At 45.4% G+C, this 18,507-nt stretch overlaps 1 protein-coding gene across 15 annotated transcripts in view; it reads left to right on the top strand.

Moving 5' to 3' along the window:
• The window catches only part of Tenm2 (teneurin transmembrane protein 2), a 1,244,871-nt gene that overhangs the window by 996,218 nt on the left and 230,146 nt on the right, over positions 1-18,507 (top strand). For all 15 annotated transcript variants that reach the window (XM_058571810.1, XM_058571809.1, XM_058571811.1 and 12 more), the window contains one exon: positions 12,731-12,969. In XM_058571810.1, coding sequence (XP_058427793.1) covers positions 12,731-12,969 — 239 coding nt within the window. The remainder of the gene's footprint in view (positions 1-12,730; positions 12,970-18,507) is intronic.

An 18,507-nucleotide genomic window follows, 5' to 3' on the forward strand; every position in this document is an offset into this window, starting at 1 on the left:
CGTGGGTGTGTTGAGACATTTGTAAGGTATGAAATAATTTTGCCTTTTTTTTGTTTTTAACAACTGTTGCTCCTTGGATCTTTGGCAATGCTTCTTAGTTTTTTTGACTGGTTCAGTTTCCAGAAACAAGCTCAGGACATGGGTAGGATGCAGAGACTGACAAACATTGGGTGCCAACCATAATCTGACCTTGCTGAGAAGTTTAATGTCAATGGTAATTTTTCATATTTAGAAAACAGCTAGAGGTTCCTCAGAAAGAAAGCATAGAGTTACCACGTGATCCAGCAAGCCGGAAAGAACTGGAAGCAGGTCAGCAAAGGTGATTCTACAAGTGTCCACAGCAGCACTGTTCACCATTGCCCAAGGTAGAAGCAACCCAATGTCCATCAGGGGGGACACTCAGACCTATGTGCAATGGAATAGTGCGTGGCCGTAAGAAGGAATCAGGAACCAACACATGCCACAGTGGGGAGGCACCTCAAAAGGTTTGCTTAAGTGAAAAAAAGTCAATAGTAAAAGGTCACATACTGTATGAGTCCCTTTATCTGAAATATCCAGAATAGGCAGATTGGGGCATATCCATGGAGAGAGAAGCCAGGTCAATGGTGCAGGAGCTGGGGGTGGGAGGAAGGGGAAGACTTAATGGGTAAGGTGGTTATTTTTTTTGGGGGGGGGGGTGCGTTATAAAAGTGTTTTAGAACTAAATAGAAGTGGCTATCATACAATATCATGAAGGCACTATAGGCCATTGGATTGTCATCTTTCATATGTTTGACTTTGCAATGCATGAATTTTATCTCAATTTTAATTTTTAAAAGCTAATTAATAAAAGAAAGCAACTAGAGGATCAGTGTGCTTTCCTCAATGAGAAAGGTAGGGACAGCCAGAGAGTTGGGCTGCACAATCAATCAATCTCTTATTCTGGTCTTTTCCAAGAAAGGTGCTAGGAGAAAAATGCCTGTCCCCCAAAACATGCCTTGGCACAGCTAACTTTGAAGTCTAACACAGTGATTATCTTTGAGGTCACGGCATAAAATACCTACCCCATGCTAGTACCTGGGTCCACCTGTGTACTCTGTTAACATCTAAAAGATTGTCAGCATTGTGTTACTCACCTCTTTCACTGTGACCAAAATACCTGACAAGAACAACTTAGAGGAAGAAAAAATTATTGGGGGCTCATGGTCCCAGAGGTCTCAGTCCACGGTCAGCAGACTCCAAGACAAAAACATCATGGCAGATGAGGTGGAAGAGAGTTGCTCAGCTTACGGTAACTGAGAGGCAGAGAGAAAAAAGGGACAAAGATAGGAAGGGGCCAAGGACACATAAAGTCCTCGAGACCACATCCCCAGTGACCGACTTCTCCAGTCATGCCCTACCTGCCTACAGTTACCACCCAGTAGCCCATTTAAATTATTAATCCATCAAATGGATTAATCCACTGATGAGGTTATTGCCCTCAGGCTCCAGTGATTTCCTAAAAGCCCACCTCTGAACCTTGCTGCATTGGGGACCATGCTTTCAAAACATGACATTTTTGTGGGGACATTCTATATCCAAACCCTAACAAACATGATCACTCTTCAGCATCATTGTGAATTCCATCCTTCCAAATCTTATAAAGTCCTTGAAGCACCAAATATAAGAAAATAAAGAAGGGTATATCAAGTTGGAGTCCTTTGTTACAGAGGTGAAGAAAACAAGAGAAAGATAAATGGATCCTTCTCTGGGTAGAGGAGAATAAGCCTGGGATGCCTCAGAGATGAAAACCACTCTGATCCTCTTCTTTTGAAAATGATTTGGATGAGAAAATGCACCATGAAATCTTCATGTTTGCAGAGATACCAAACCTATGAAGATAAACTGCTCCATAGGTGGGCCGAGAAGTGAAGATAAGGAGCGAGTACATTTACCAAAAACTCTTCCAGACTTAGAGGAAGATTATCTCTGAGCTCCCAGTTACAAATGAGGAGCTGGCCCGGAGATTAGCATTAACACATGCCCGAATACATACACCCGTTGGGTTGCCGTGGAAAGAAAGAGAACAGAGCTGCTAAATGCACAGCATTACTAAGTAGAATCTTAGAAACTAATTTTAAAAATGCATTATCCCACAATTTTCCCAAGTCAGTGGGTGTCCACAGTGGAAACAGTGTGCTGGTGGCTGACATCTCTCAAGAATGACAGAGAAGTTGAGAATTTCAGTTTTAAAAAAAGATCAAGAAAATGAGAGGTTCTCACACACAACATGCCAGAAGGCTCCTCGGAATTGAGAGATGAAGCTTTCTCAAAGGGTTTAAACTAAACACGTGCGAGAAGAATAAGAACGTGGTCTTGCTTACCGAAATATCAAGAGCCCAAGTGACAGTACCCCTTGAAGGGGACTTCACAGGGCAAATAAATACAAGAATTGCATTTGAGAGCATATAAGAAAACTTTCCAAATTTATCACCTCCTACAGGCAGGTGATAAATAAAAACCATCTTTTAAGATCTTTTTGAGATCTAAGTTGGTTCTTGCCTTTTATTCATTGATTGAGAATAGACGGAAAACCACCAAGATGGAAACCCTTCTAGGGGCGAGGGGAGACAATGGAAGCTGGCCCTTGTGGACTGTGCATCCTGCTGAGGAAAGCAGATGATTACAGAGAAGAATGAATGAGGTGGCTACTGAAAAGCATTCGAGTTGAACCCGTTGTCCTGATGTCTCTGAATGCATCACCTCCTACCTTCAACCACCATTGAATGTGGACTGTTTGCAGCCTTGTAACCTTGGAGCAACGTCAGGTGATCAAAGGATGGGATGGGAAGAGTCAGTCAAAGGAGCCTGTCTGAGAAATTGAATTTCGAGGGGAGACTTGAAAAACCTGAGAAAGATCATCCATGCAAAGACCTGAGGAAAGAGATTTCCAGAATGAGGGATGCACCTTGTGACCACCCTGAGGTGAGTTGGAGCTGGACCTCTTTGAAGAAAGCATAAAGTATGGCAGAAGCCTTGGGGACAGAGCATGTGGAGGCAGAAAGAGATGACACAGGCCACAATGAAATGCTGGGGAGGCCACAGTGAGAAGCTAGGTGGCTTCTAAGCAGAAAGGAACTGGGAGTGCCAAATTTGATTTACGCTTATGGTCAGTGACTGGCTCCAGGGTAGAGAACAGATGTCAAGGGCAAAGTGGAAACATAGACCTGTGTAGAGGTGGCTGAATGCAGCAGGCCCAGACCAAGGTGATGCAGAGGCTTTAATAATAAGAAAAGAATGGATGTCCACTGGAGGCAGAGAGGAAATCAACCAGTGATGGATCCCGCATGAAGGAAGGATAGGAACTGAACTGAAGCCCCATGAGGAAGATGGCGAAGGACTGGAGCGTCCACCCAGGACTGGAGCGTCTATTCTCAATGCATGAGAAAGTTGATGACCAACAGATCTCAGCCAGGTCCCTCTGCAAGACTGCCCTTGAGCTGAAGAGAGCCACCTCTCCCGGGGAATTCCCCTGGGAACAGTCCAGATCCAATGATGGGTCTGTGTGGATGCCAAGGTCCAGCCCTTCAGCCCGCACTGAACAACTCTTCAGAACCTGCCCAGCTCTAGAGCTCCCCAGGAGATTGATCAAGCCCCTTTGCAGCAGCAGCACAGTACAGTTTCTCCCCAACCAGCCTACTTCCTTCACCCCCCCAGGTGGTGTTCCCAGGAACACTGTCTTGTAAGCTTCCTGCGTATGGATTTCTTCCCACAGAGTCTCCTTCCTGGGGACAATGCTTGCCCATTTTGATAAGTGATGGCTTCTCTAACCAGAACGGGTGAGAGAGACCTGGAGGGAAGGAAAGTCCATAGTGAAAATCAGGACGTGTGTCTCGGTCATGCCAAACTTGAGATGCCTGTACATCCAAAGGTGGATAGAAGAGCAGGCACAATATCAAGAGGTGAATAGAATATTCTGAGCAAAAGCCAGAACCCTCAAGGTAGAGAAACCAGACAAGCATTTTTACCACAGAGGCCAGGACTCAACCCAGGAGGGTCTTCTACCCCAGGCCTTCGGGAATCCTCCCAACTGTGCTTCCTAACTCAAAGAGAGAACACAGTTAAGACCCCTAGACTTGGCCTAAAATCCAGATTGCCTGCCCTCTAAGCCATAAATGAAGTGCCCCTCATCATGTTCTCTTCTTCCCGCCATGGATGGCTGTGTTCCAACCACACTGTCTTTTCACATCCTTGAGGATTAGGTCTCCCCCGCCCAACCACAGGGCCTTTGCACATACTGCTACCTCTGCCTGGGATGCTCTGTACCACCCCTGGCATGGTGAGCTGCTTCTCACCCTCAGACCTCCATGGATGGAGTCCTGAATCTTCTCTGCCTCCACCCTCTGTCTCTGTCACGGCACTTCCCATGTTTTGTAATTATTTCAGGTATTTGTTGGCTCTCCTGGACTTGATCTTTGTTGGTTTGTTCTGCTTCTCTGATTAGAAATGTCCTGTGAGGTTAAGGACTTATTCTTCATTGCATCCAAAGCATCTAGCACCAAATGATACCTGCTTGTGCTCAGTAATGATTGGTGGGCTCATGTTTTGGCTTCATATCTTAGATACTTAAGTTTCTTCCAGCTCGAAAGTTCTGACCCTCTCAACGGTTCAGGCAGTAAACTCAATGGGAGAAATCACCCTGCTTGTGGATTCTATCTGATGTATGCATTCTTTCTTCATCTACCTGGCCGCCTGTGAGTGCCCAGAAGTCCATTTGGAATGGCTGTCTGCACTCCCATAGCAGAGCGCCTGGCGAAGTCAAGGTCAAACTTGAAGTCAAAGTCACAAGTCTTTGTTTTCTCTCTTACTACCTCTACCCAGACTCCTACCAATTAACTTGGAAAGAAGTCAACAAGTTAACAACTCCAGGGGAAAAAGTAAAAGGCTCCTCATCTCCTCCCAAAGACGCTGAAATGGATTTGCTCACAAAACAACCGGGCTTCTTTACTGACCTCGAGAGACCTTGCCTGTCGCACTGAACAGTGCATCGTTTCATGGAGGGGGAAAAAAAAGTTTTATCATGAAAAAATGCTACGTTATATCACAGTGTGACACTATTTAAATACTAAGAATTCGAAGCATCTATTTAGAAAACGGAAGGCAATAAATTGAGTTGCTAATTATTCCAGCTGTGAGTATTTTTGGTACGGCTGCAAATTTTGAAGAGGGCAAAATAGAGGATTTTCCTGTTGTTCATTGCAAATGCAAATGCAGTGACAGTCCCCTATGAGCTGAAGGGTTCAAGGATGAGGAACCTTGAAAACCTGTTTTTCATTGAATCAAAATCCTTTTGAGTCTGAGCTTAGGGAAATGTGCTATGGAACGGACCTTTAATTATACTAATTGGGGTGTTGGTTTCTTGTTTTTTAAACTTGGGAAATAGAAATATAAAATTTAAAAATGTTTAAAGTTTTATTTTAAATGCAGCTGTTCACTTCTCATCCCAAGTGTCGATTCCCAAGTGGAAGAAGAGAACAAGCGCTTGGGTACGACCCCAGACCCCTTTCTTCCTAATAAGGTGATTGGGAGGGACTGGGGAGCAGAGGCGTCTGCAGTACACAGCCATTGTGTACGAACGCATTCATTCAACAAATATCTTAAATGAGCTGGGGCACCGCGCTAGGTCACATAGATTTAGCAAAGATAAGATGTACGTGGTTCCTGCCCTCAAACAATTAATAGATGTGTTCATTGACTGTTCCCAGAACGTCAGTGCCAAGGCTAGCATTTCACAGGAATAAACTCACCTGGAGCCCCGACAAGCTAGGGAAGGAGGTGCTGTCACTGTCTGGAGATGAAGTTACTTGCTAAGGTCACGCAGTGCTCAGTCTAGGAGCTACAGTTCAACCCTTGGTTGTCTTGAATTCAAATCAGCAAGCGAAACACCATGTCCTTGGCACAGCATGGTCCTATGCATTTTTAAAACAATTAAATCAGTAATAGTAATAAAGGAATGCTTCTGGGTATTCAAAGAGTCTGAATGTAAACATCAAATGCTTTCCAGTTTCTCTCTCAAGAGTATAAACTATGCTCTTTTTTTTTCTTTTTACAGTGCTGAGGATGAAGCTCAGGATTGCCTTATCATTGAGCTACATCCCCAGTTTTTTTTTAATATTTTTATTTTGAGACAGTCTCACTGAGTTTGCCCAAGCAAACTTGTGATCCTCCTGCCTCAGCCTTCCATGTAGCTGAGATTACAGCATGACCCGCCATACCTATGCCCAGCTGTTTCCTTCTTTTTTAATGTAGATACTTAGTTGTTGTTGTTTTTTTTTAATAATATGTGCACTTTACATTTGCAAAAGGAAAAGACAGAGCCTAGTTTTGCTTTTGGGGTCTTGGTTGGTCTGCAGAGCATCGGATACTCTCTTTTCCCATCTGTTCCCTATGGACCTTTTTGTTCTTCTCTTTTTCTCTGTACCCTCTCTCTCTCTCTCTCTCTCTCTCTCTCTCTCTCTCTCTCTCTCTCTCTCTCTCTCTCTCTCTGGAACCTCCCCATGAAATTTTCCCTTGACCACCCATTTCTTCTCATATTGGAGAGTATAATAATGGAGGAGAAGGGATAGTGGTTACTTAACCTCTTTCCAGCTAAATGTTTTATTATAACTCCTGAAAACCTAATTACAGTAACTTTACATGCTACAGTACCCTTTATGGGCTGCCTCTTTATTAAACATACTCCTTTAGAGACAATAAACCTAATGCTTCAAAGGGCATGGCCAGGACCCGCGCATGTGATGGACTCTCAGGTTTCTGGAGCGAACCTGATCTCCCTCACTGAGCTCCCCGCCCCCACTCCTGGTGCGTTTCTGCCTTTAGCCTTTCTCTGGCTTTTTATCAAATTTCAGCCACATCTGTGAATACCTGTGAGGTTATTTACCAGGGAGGTCCGTTTTCTCAGTAAAACAACAGTCTACACCTGGGATACCTAATAAAGCCAGAGCTGCTCTTTGGTACTTGGTGCAGTGTTGGAACCACTGAAGAATTTTGCTGGGCTCCCAGAAGCACTTGCTGCCGCAGACTTGGAAAGCAGAGCAGAGCAACACGTCTGCACTGTGGGTCATAGTCACAGTTGTCCCAGCTAACTGAGTGGTCCACGTGATGAGACAGTGAGATGGAGGGTGGGGGGGCAGGGAAATAGCCTTGACCTTTGGAGTGGAGGCAGCACAATTATTTGTGTAGTACATTTCTGTTTTGCTGCCCTGCTAGGATTTCCCCCTGGGAATAAAGCCAAACCAACAGGAAAAACGGGGAAACTCCTCTTAGGATCCTATGGGTTGGTTGCAAGCTGGAAAATGGAACTTGGTGTTCAAGGCGTTTATGTGTTTCTTTGTTGCTTTGGTCGACTTGGAGGTTAATGACTGAGCTTACTTGCAGTTGAAAGAGAAGAAAGGAAGGGAGGAAGAAGAAAGAAAGGAAAAGAAATCCCTCGTTGGAGGCTCAGAGAGGCAGCCACGGCTTCTTATACTCCGCTGTAGATTAGTCAAGCTCCGTCGGTATCATCAGAATAAAATAAAAATTCACAGCACTTTGAATCGGTGGGGCCCTTCTTGCATGGATGCTCTGTCCAGGTTTTTCATTTGTTAGGCTGCCTTTTAAAATCCTCCACGGTTGTTTAATGTATGCCCTTGATTTTCTAAGCCAATTTGGAACAGCAGCCTTGGTTTACCAAGATTCTGCCTCGGCCGCCCATCTGGGCTGTCCTGTGAAGCACCTGGGAGCACATCTGGAAGGCTGTCTCCATTTTTATTAAATGGTCAAGTGGTGACATTGACCAAAAAGACTGATAGTGTAGGGTGGGGTGATAATCTGAAGAACTGACCAGGTGCCAGGATCCAGAGAGCCGTGCGCCCGGAGGGACCATCCTCTTTCAAGCTCACTCTCCAATTCTGAGCCCCTCACCAGTGACCAGCACGGGAAAGCGCCAATCCCCAGGAGGCTAGGAAGGGCAAGAAGTGCTCAGACTCCTCTTTTCTTTTCTGTAAAACATCAAGGGCTGGTTTTCTGGATCTCTTGAAGTGTTAGCAAACTCCAAGGACAGCACTTTGGGGCCCCTCATTTGCCTTTCCTTTCCGAGGCACAAGTGGCCAATTCTGAGAGCAATTGAGTTGTGCTTGAAAAAATGTCAAGTGCATTTGGAAACTACACATTTTTGCTGACGCCTGGAGTCCTGAGCTGAGCGACTTCCATGACCCACCGCAGGGAAGAAGTTCAGTGGGGGCAGCACAAATGATTCCTGGGAACACACTGAGCAGCCCTCTCGGGGGGGAGGGGGAAGCTGTCTTAACAGCCAGTTCATGGAAAAATCAGGAGAAATCTCCTAAGCCTTCTGCATCCTCCCTGTGACCATTTGGCCAGATCATTGCCTGTGGGTTCTTTATTTTATTCTATTTTATACTTTTCCTTCACTGTGTGACTGCAATCCTTGGAAGAATCAAAGCTTGCCATTTTTTTTTCAACGTTCTTAGGAAAATTTTCAAGCAGACAGAAAAGTTGGAAGAATAATGCAATGAAAGAATAGCCACCTAGTTTCAACAACTGCTATCATTTCAGCAGATTTGCCTTATCTACTATATATAGATAGACAGATCTTCTTGCTGAATCATTTGAAAGTAAGTTGGAGACTTCATGATACTTCACCTGAGACTTGTGTGTAAAAAAAAATATGCCTACTAACAATCTAACAACAAAAAAAATAGCTTCTTAAACTCTATTAGGCACTAGAATTACCTGGAGACCTTATTGATCATATACTAGCAGACTCCATCTTCAGGTCCAGATGGAGCTCAGAAAATTTGTTTTGTTGTTGTTTTGTTTTGTGCTGGGAATTGAACCTAGAATCCCTCCAATGCCCAGGAAGTGCTCTTTAAATAAGCTATATTCCCAGCCCTTTTTTATTGTATTTTGAGCCAGGTTCTTAAAAGTTGCCCAGCCTCATCTGGTATCTGGGATTCTCCTACCTCAGCCTCCTGAGTAGCTGGGATTACGCGTGCAACCCCCACCCAATCGAATTCGTCCTTTTTTAACTGAGCACTCCAATGATGCGAGAGCAGGTATCTGGAGAGCATACTCTGAAGACACTTTAATTCTAACATTTTAAAATGGCCGCAGTACCATCGTCGTAGTATCACTTTAACCTTGGGAAAGGTTGTAAGTGCCCACTGTGTGCCACGCTCTGTTGTGTTAGATCAGGCAAAACGCCTCATTATTTGAACACTTTATAGAAATTCAACTCTAATAATGGAGAAAAGCAGTAAGTAATATACATATGTGCACATATATGTCATATAAGGAAGATAAACAAAGGCAGTTGTGTTGGGCAACAGAGTAACAGTGAATGAAAGGGGCTAGGGAAGATCTCTCTGAGAAAGTGATATTGGAGCAGAGTTGAATGGCAGAGAGCAACAAGCTGTGCAGATATTTCCAGGCAGAGAGAACACCATGTACAAAGGCCCTGGGGCAGGAAGATGTGAGCCGATGAAGACTAGCAAAAGGATAGCGCGACAGATGGATCAAGGGAGGCTAAGAATGTTGAAAGAGTCATTGGGAAGGCAGCCTGAGAGCAGATCACACAGAGTGCTGTAGGCCATGAGAAAGACTTCTGATTTCATTCTTAGTGATATTGGAAGCCTTTATTTGGGGGGGGGGGGTGATGGGGAGAGAGGCTGGTGATATATGATATGACTTCCTTTTTAGAGGGAACTATGGGGAATAGACTGGATTATGAAGGGAACAATTTTAGGATCTCAGAAAGCAACTTCACAGGTAAGATGTAACAGTCACCTCCATCCACTTTTCCTATAAATGAGTGCATTAGAAACAGCATTCCAGTTGGCCTGAACATCGTAGTTTTCATTTTGTTGCTCTTTTCTTGCTAAAACATTCCTATTTTCGATTTATTCATTCTTCCACAAATAAGACTGCCGTCCAGGCACTAGTGTTGTAGACTCTGGAGATATCCAGAGTAATATCTACCAGTACCAGCACGCAGGAGTTGACATTCTAGCAGAAGGAGAACATTTTAGGAAGGTACATCCTCAAGTATATGAATGAACTCAGTGCTCAAAGCAATGGAAGGGATGTTGGAATGGGCTTCCCAGGCAGGTAGCTGGAAGGTGAGTTGGAGCTGGCTAGGTTGGGTTCAGTGGGGAAGGATAACAAAAGCCATTCGGAAGAATCTTCCATAGCATTTGCAGAGACACGCAGCACGAGCAGCCTTGTGAGGATGCGTCTCTGGTGGCTGGAGCTGGAAGCACCAGGTTAGAGACGAGGGTGAAAAGTTGGGTCGTGACTGTGGACATCTGGCCCCATACTGAAATGTAGGTGTCCTCTTTTAGGAACTGGCTGGTGACCAGGGATCTGTAAGTCAGAGCACAGTGTCATTTGTGGTTTGAGGAAAAGAAAAGCAGAAGTTAAAGGGGAGAATTGGTGGGAGGGGTTGATGGGATTCTTTTACCTGCTGGAAGGGAGATGGTGAGGCAGAGGGGACGGTGTTCCCATGTCACTGGGAGGGCCCGGAGCCAGGAGGAGTGGGTTTGGGGAGGAGAAGGAGACTAGTCTGAGTTTGGTTGTGACTTGGAACATGGACCATGAGATACACAAGAGGAATGTGGATCTGAGGTCCAGGAGAAGGTCCATCCAGAAATGGAGACTTTGGATGTATCCTTGAGGGCTGAAGCCATAGATATGGGTAGGATCCTGGAGGGATGAGGGTTGGGTTTTGTGTATTTTAAAACACTTAGAGTGATCCCTTGCAATCCCTTGTGATTCCTTTGTTTTCATTTGGTTTCCTGTGTTCATGACCCACTTTTAAAGAATGGTCCAAGAAATAAATCTGATGGGATTCTAACCCCATTCCCAGAGTTTTTCCAGACCCCAAACTTTCTGCTGTGCCCGCGTTCCAACTGCATCATCAGGCAGTGGGCTATTGTTTGGTGATTCAGAAGCTCTTCAGCTGTGGGTTTGACATTGGTCCAGCTGTAAACTAGAACTCGCCATTCAGGCTTCTTACGTCGCTCTGAAGAATTAATAGTAGAAGCTACTTGTGATGGACAGGGCACTTTCCATGAGCAGCCCTGGTGAAGGGCTCCTCCTATGTGACCTGTGTCAATCTCTGAGTTCCTCAGCTCTTGTTCCCCCCACTCTTCAGGGAGGAGAGGGAGGGTCCCAGAGCGGTGGTGGGTCACAGAAGTGAGCTAACTTGTGCAAAAACAGGGATGCTAGGGCTCCAGGGCAGGACTACCTTGAACTCCATGCCTCAGCCTCTGCCTAACAAGACGCTTCTAATGGGTGGTGTTAAGAGAGCCGTTGGACAAGGACTCCAAAGCCTCATTTATGGAGCCAAACTTCTGGGGTCTGTTCAGATCCTGGAAAATGCTTATAGTACAAATAAAGTCCCAATATCGATTGTTTATTCTTACATTGGCTACATTAAATAATTCACTCATCAGATTCTCATTTTATGATGTGATTCTCAGTCAGACCAGGCTTGCTTGATCTCTGTAAAGATTGAAATGTTTTCAAGGCTTAAGCTAGGCAAGATACAAAATATTTGTAAAAAGCATGATTTTTACCTCAGAATCCCACTGGGAAAATCTGGCATCCCCCAGTTGCAAGGGCAGTGTGGTGCCATAGGTCTGATTAGAGCTTCCCTAAAAAAATTTTTAAATGATCTAGTCTGAGCTCCGGTGCCCCTGCTTGTTCTCCCTGAGCCTCTGTTTCTCACCTGGAAAACTGGGGTGGTCACAGTACCCCCTCATCAGGTTGGAAGGTGGCATGGTTGCAAGTAGGACATTTAACTTGGCAAATGACAAAGCGTACGTGATTGGTAAATAGAACTGCATCTGTTAAAAATAGAAAGAAAAAGGAAATACCTACATTAATGTTTTGAAATCTTAGAAATCGCAGAACTGCAGCTGAGTAAACTGGAGAGGAAGACGTAAGAGAAAGAGTAGGAAGAGAAAGTTCAGGGTGATATTTAAGAGCATGGGTTTTATGGAAAGACACGACGCTGGGTTAAAATCCTCAGACTCTTGATTGATAATATTTAGTTTGTAAATACTGGTGATAATGTATTTCAAGTGCCTTTCAATAGTAGGCATCTGCCGGGCATGGTGGTGCATGCCTGTAATCCCAGCGGCTGGGGAGGCTGAGACGGGAGGATCACGAGTTCGAAGCCAGCCTCAGCAATGGCAAGGCACTAAGCAACCCAGCAAGACCCTGTCTCTAAATAAAATACAAAATAGGGCTGGGGATGTGGCTCAGTGGTTGAATGCCCCTGAGTTCAATCCCTAGTACTAATATATATGTATATGTGTGTGTGTGTATATATATATATATATATATATATAGAGAGAGAGAGAGAGAGAGAGAGAGAGAGAGAGAGAGTGTGTAGGCATTTAAGATGTGATAACACTCAGCAGCAGCAGCATCATTTCTAAGTGAGAGACAATAATTCAGTTTTCCTATTTGCTTTGACTACTTTGCAAGGTTGTTGCAGAAAATATAATCTCGGTGCCTTTATGGAAATATGAAATCGTGCAAGCTTATAGTCAACCCACATCATTGCCCGGTGTAATGTGTGCCCCTTATCCTGCCGTCAAGTGGGGGTAGCTCTTTAGCGCTAGGATCGTGTGATTCAGAGGGCAAGGAGCACCCCTGCAGCAGCCCAGCTGTCCAGGGCCACGCTGACTCTCTCCCTTTTTCTTGGCAGGCACTTCCTCTTTAAGACCTCCTCGGGAAGCACCCCCCTGTTTAGCAGCTCCTCTCCAGGATACCCCTTGACCTCAGGAACCGTTTACACGCCCCCGCCCCGCCTGCTGCCCAGGAATACCTTCTCCAGGAAGGCCTTCAAGCTGAAGAAGCCCTCCAAGTACTGCAGCTGGAAATGCGCCGCCCTGTCCGCCATTGCCGCGGCCCTCCTCCTGGCCATCTTGCTGGCGTATTTCATAGGTAAGTCGAGGCAGCCTCGGTCGCTTTTCCTGGTGGTGAGATGGTGGGGGAGAGGCTGTGGCCTTGCGCATGGAGAGGCCCTCTGTTGTCTGTCCAGTTCGCTTGTGGGCTTCTAAGAGGCCTGATGAGGAGTGATGGATGCAGGTGATTTTTTGCCTCCTGGGATCCACTTAAATCTGATGAGTTTCTCCTTCATGATTCAGATGACATCTATCAGAAGTGGAATTAAGTACCCTCGCTGTATCCTTTCCTGCTGATGAAAGGAGAGTTGTCATTTCTTCTACCCAGAGTAGCCTTCTAGACTTCTCTGTCACTGAGTTTTATTCCTGGTCTGTGCCCTGAAATGCACACCGTGTGGATTGACTTTACCCAGAAACTGAATAGAAGGAGAATAGTGGTTGGTCTGTCCTGCCTGACAGCACCCTGATCACAGCGAAAGCCAAACTAGCTAGCTTATTTCCAGAGCTGTGGAACAGAAATAAGATGGAGTGGCCAGAGCATGCAACCAGGTCTTTGTACAGATTCAAGTCACTCGGAGATACCCTTGCCCACATCCCTGTCCCTTAGCTTCAATTCTCATCTCACCATGTGCTGCTGAACCTGAATCCGGTTCAGCTCTCATGTCCCTGGTGACTCGGTGCCTGACTTAAGGTAGCAGATCTGTGAAGTTGCTGGGGCACTGGTCTTCCCATGCCAGGGATATTTGTTTGCATCCATGGGTGGATCCATGCAACCACGGAAGGCAGCAGATGCTGAGATCTGAGGGGCAGAGTGCCACATGCATATGAACATCCCGGGCTGGACACAGAGCCTGCTCGCAGCTCCTGGCCCTGACAAAGAGCCCCAGTGCGGCTGCTCTGTCAGCTGCGCTTGCCAATGGCACATCTCCTGGCCCAGGCAGAGGCCGTGGTGACGTTTGTTGAAGTTTATTTGAAACACTCGATGGTTCTGGCTTGGATTCAGGGCAGCTATGAGCTATGAGCTCCCAGGGTTGGCTGTGCCACAGTGCAAAGCAAACCTATAAAACACCAGCTAAAAGAGGCTGACTCCGAAACAGTTCTCAACAGGCATGCTCCAACTCCTCCCATCGAGGAGATAAGGCAGGGCAACACTGACGGTGCAGGCCTTGCCTCTCGCCCCAACATCAACACCCCCCTCACTCTGAAGTATGGTGAGGGGACTGTGGGACTCCTACACTTCCTTCTTCCCCAGGCAGCCCAGCCTGGTGCCTGCCAGAGAAAGAAACTGGTGCAGAATGTTCCAGTCCATTCGACCTCAGCTCGCCTGATGGCAAAGGAGTATATCTGTGCATTCCCAGAAATCTGGGGCTTTGCCCGAAGCAGACCAACCCAAAACAAAAAAAAATCAATGTGCATTTTTTACTCTCTTTTATAATACAGCTGTGCTTGTCTTAATGTGGAAAAATAAGCATTTATATCCCTTACCAGTTGAGTTTCCAAGGAATGTCCTCCAAAAGAGAGAAAAGGGACACTCCAACCAAAGGGGCTACACTTAACCTGGGTCCTGGTAAAAGCCATGGTGCTCTGAACCTCCGTTCTACGTGGGGACTGAGGTCTGATGCCCCAGAACCCTTGACTTCAAGTCACGTCTGCTTCTCACTTACCTCTTGATGAAGTGTGGAGTGGTGGGTTGACCTGACGGGGAAGGAGGTCTGCAGCCTCTTGGATCACTGGATTAGAATCTTTTGTGTTGTTGGAGAGAGTTTTGTGTGATTCCCCAGGCAGCTGTTCAGGGCCTTGGTGGAAGCGAATTCAATGTGCCTTCGGGTTCTTTCCATGATCTGGCTTTATGTCAGGCACTTCAAAAAGGTCCATGTGTTCACTTCTCAGGCTTAATGTTCTGCTGGGCTGGTGAGCACCATGGGGAGCCCAGATACAGAAATCGAGGCCCTGCCTGCCGCTGCCAATATCATCCCCAGTGTCTCTCCTACTCCTCTTGCAGGAGGGAGATAGATGGCTACTGCCTGACTTATTGAGCTTGATAGTTAAAATATAATAGCTTTCTGTAAGGGCAATCATATAAATGGGAAGCCGTATAGTGCGAGTTTAATGTTTTAATCGGGTGTATAACTTGTAAATGATGGATTAGGAAACATATTTATCTTCAGTCTGGAGGCTACTGGAAGCTGGACCTGAGCATCTTAGATGGTTTATTAGTTTATAATCCATCACTTCCTGTTATGTATACTTTAGGTAAGATTATGCTTTGACCCTGGAGTATTGAAAAATAGTTTATGACTCAAAAGGAATGATGTCATGGGCCAATTTACCCCATAGTGAATGTGGGGGTGCAGGACTATCTCAGATCCTCTCCAGAGATGACCATAGGCGTGCAAGCCAGGTGAGGGGTCAGGATCCTCAGTGGTGATCCTGGCCCTGGCAATCCCTTTCTCCTTAGCCTGGTGACGTTGCTTGCCTTCCTAAGTCTTGGTTTCCTACATGCAGCACAGGGGCATGATGGTTATTTACATGCAGAAACTCTGAAGGATGGTGAGGATTAATTAATGTGTATAAATCACTTTGAAGATGAAAAGCAGTATATTATTAATCACAAAGCTGCGGGGGCATAAACAGCGCATTGCAAACACAGGGGAAAGGGCTGGTGGGAGCCACTAGTGATTGTGTCTGCCAAAAAATAAAAAAAAATAAAAACAAGGTACTGAGGAGGAACAGAAGGGTAACAGGAAAACCAAGGGCCCTCTGTTGGAGAGACTGGAGCTTTGAAGACCTGAGTCCATCCTGGTTCACATATGACGCCATGTTCCATGAGAACATGACAGGTCCTGAAATTGAAGCAACTACTTCAGGACATTTATGGTCAGGCAGTGGGTTCAGCCCTGCCAGGCACTGTGACAAATACGTCAAATTATCTTCCTTGCATGTTCAAACCCATAGAGAGAAGGCTTTTCAGAAGCGAGCGATTCGGAATAGCTCAGCCCCATGACAAGTTCTCCATGGCCAGGCGTGTGGGTGGGTATAAAAAGCCAAACGGCAGCCTTTGTGCAAATCAGAACACGTGGGCCTCACCCACTTGGGAAAGATCCCCTTGTCCGGCTCATGTAACCAGGGTGAGAGAACTTTAATGATAGGTAATTCCATTAGACCCTCTCTGTGCCAGATTCTCCCAATGTATAAAACACCCCAGAATAAAATACTCTGAAAAGCTGCGTGAACCACCACAGGACCACTGTGCATGTCACAGCCCCTGGTCCCAACAGATCCTAGAGCATACGGGTTCCGGGGAATTTGAGGGGAACGCAAGAGAGCATTTTCTTGGGAAGTTGTCTTTCTTCCTTGGCACCTCAAACTCTGTCATTACGTGCAGTGCCAGAAGTCATAACCCTACGTTTCTGGATCATATAACTAGGTAGATTTTCTCCCCTGCTGTGTATGTCGGATATACTGTGTTTATATCTTCATGTATACATAATAGTAACTAGTTCGATAGAACCTTCTCCCTGCTTCAAATTAGAAGTATTTAAAGCACTTTTTTATAACTAGTACACTTAAATCATGATCCCAGTCACCAACATATACTCTAAGTAGAAAATAAAGTTGGCATATGATGCTCCTTTGCTAAGCATTGCTATAGAGATACAGAGAGACTAGTCCTGTGGTTGTTTAGTTGCAGGACCAATGTGAGGTCCTCTGATCTCCTAAACTCAGTCTCTCTAGTCTCCTGATACCCAGTTTACACTTCTTTAATTACTCTCTGAAGACTGTGGCTAGCTGGTTCCTCAAATATTGTATGAAACCTCAGTGGGCCCTCTTGGAGCACTAACTCAACTTATCTAGTCCTGTCCCTCATTGGCAAGAAAATAGTTGCTTCCTATCCTTCCCAAATCAGCTCTGGCACAGTAGAGAGAAATCCTACCTCCTCCTCCATCTCCAACCTGTCTGCCTTCTCCAAAATCTTCTGTTATGGGGCTCAGCAATTTTTTGCTATTAGAAGCCAGACAATAGAAACTCTGTGCTCAGTGGGACAGTCAGTCTCTGTCATGACTATTCCACTCTGCCATGGTGACTCAAATGCAGCCATAGAAGCGTGTAAACAGACAGTCAAGACTTTAATTATGGACACTGAAATCTGAATTTTATGTGATTTTCATCTATCATAAAATATGCTTCTCTTGATCTTTTTCAGTCATTTAAAAATGTAAAACCATCCCTTGGGTCACATGCCATATAAAACAGGTGGCAAATTGGATTTGGTTCATAAAAAGGCCCTAGTTGTCAACCCCTTTAATTCTATCAGTGCTCACCTCCTAAGATTATCTTTCAGGGTCTTTCCACCTGCTTGAAAACACTACTTGCTGCTAAGAGTACACCCATATGTCCACTATCAATAAAGCAAGCCGTTGGTGTTTTCTGATACTGACATCCTATTTTGTGATAAATAATTGCATCTGACTTTCTGGCCCAAATTTAAAAGTAAGAAAAGCAAGCCACATCTCTCTCCACTTAAAATCTTTCTGTAGGATGGAATATTCCCTCCTGACACTATAACTGTAACTAGACGGCCTGAAACGTGCTCCACCACCCCCAGAATGGGATGGTGTAGCCCTTTTGCCACACAAATCAATAGTCCTCAAACTCTGTTACCCCAGGTTCTTCTGCAAATCCATTTCCTGTTTTTGCAACCTCCTCAGTGCCTCATGCCACCTTCATTGAGGTTTTCCAACAGGTTATGACACTCCTGGGCCACTGAATGACATCATCCCCTTGTCATCTCAGGTTAGCATTGACCAGATCTCATTTCCTTAAAAGGCATAGAAGTTTTAACAGGCCTACCTCACGTCAGGGAAGAAAGATGCTTCCGATGTCTGAGTAAGTCCAGCTCCTCCCAGAACTTCTAAGTGAGAAGCCGCATGTTGACATGGAGCTCAGACTGTCACCCCTGAGTCAGAAACAATGGGTACCCTGCCCCAAGATTCCTTCTAACAAGGCTCTCCATGTGGTTGGGAAGGGAAGAGGGCAGAGAGGAGGATAAGAGCATTTATGTCATCGTAAATTAGTTTTGAGCTCCTCAGATCTCTGCCAAACTAAAATACATATATATGTATTAGAAAATCACCTTGCCTTTCTTCAGTGCAGTAATTCCTGCCAAATCTGAACTACTAGGTTTTAAGTAAGCTGCTCTGCGCTCAGTCTTCTGCCACTCTGACTTTGATCTGTGCAGAACGCGGCCGTCAACATGTCAGGAAGTTAAGAGCGTGGTAATTTGGGGTGCTTTCAGTTTCTTTTGAAAACAATGAGAGATTATTTTCTATGGAAACGAAGAGACTACCATGTGTTTAAAGTTGCTATGCTTGAAAATTGATATGTTGAGACTCACGCTGATGAATCCCGCGTTCTTGGCTGCTATTTTGTGTATTCTCATCTCACAGAACAGAACAGGTTTGGGGAAAACGTACAGGAAGCGACAGAAGAGTGGCATACCTGCCTGGCAGCGTTGGTGAGGGCACAGTCTGGGGAGAACGTTGGCCTCATTCAGTCTCACTGCCCTTGGACTATCTGG

This window comes from Marmota monax, unplaced genomic scaffold, assembly GCF_021218885.2.
Source record: "Marmota monax isolate L192 unplaced genomic scaffold, Marmota_monax_Labrador192_F-V1.1 WCK01_AAM20220418_F8-fsc00084, whole genome shotgun sequence".
Taxonomy (NCBI): domain Eukaryota; kingdom Metazoa; phylum Chordata; class Mammalia; order Rodentia; family Sciuridae; genus Marmota; species Marmota monax.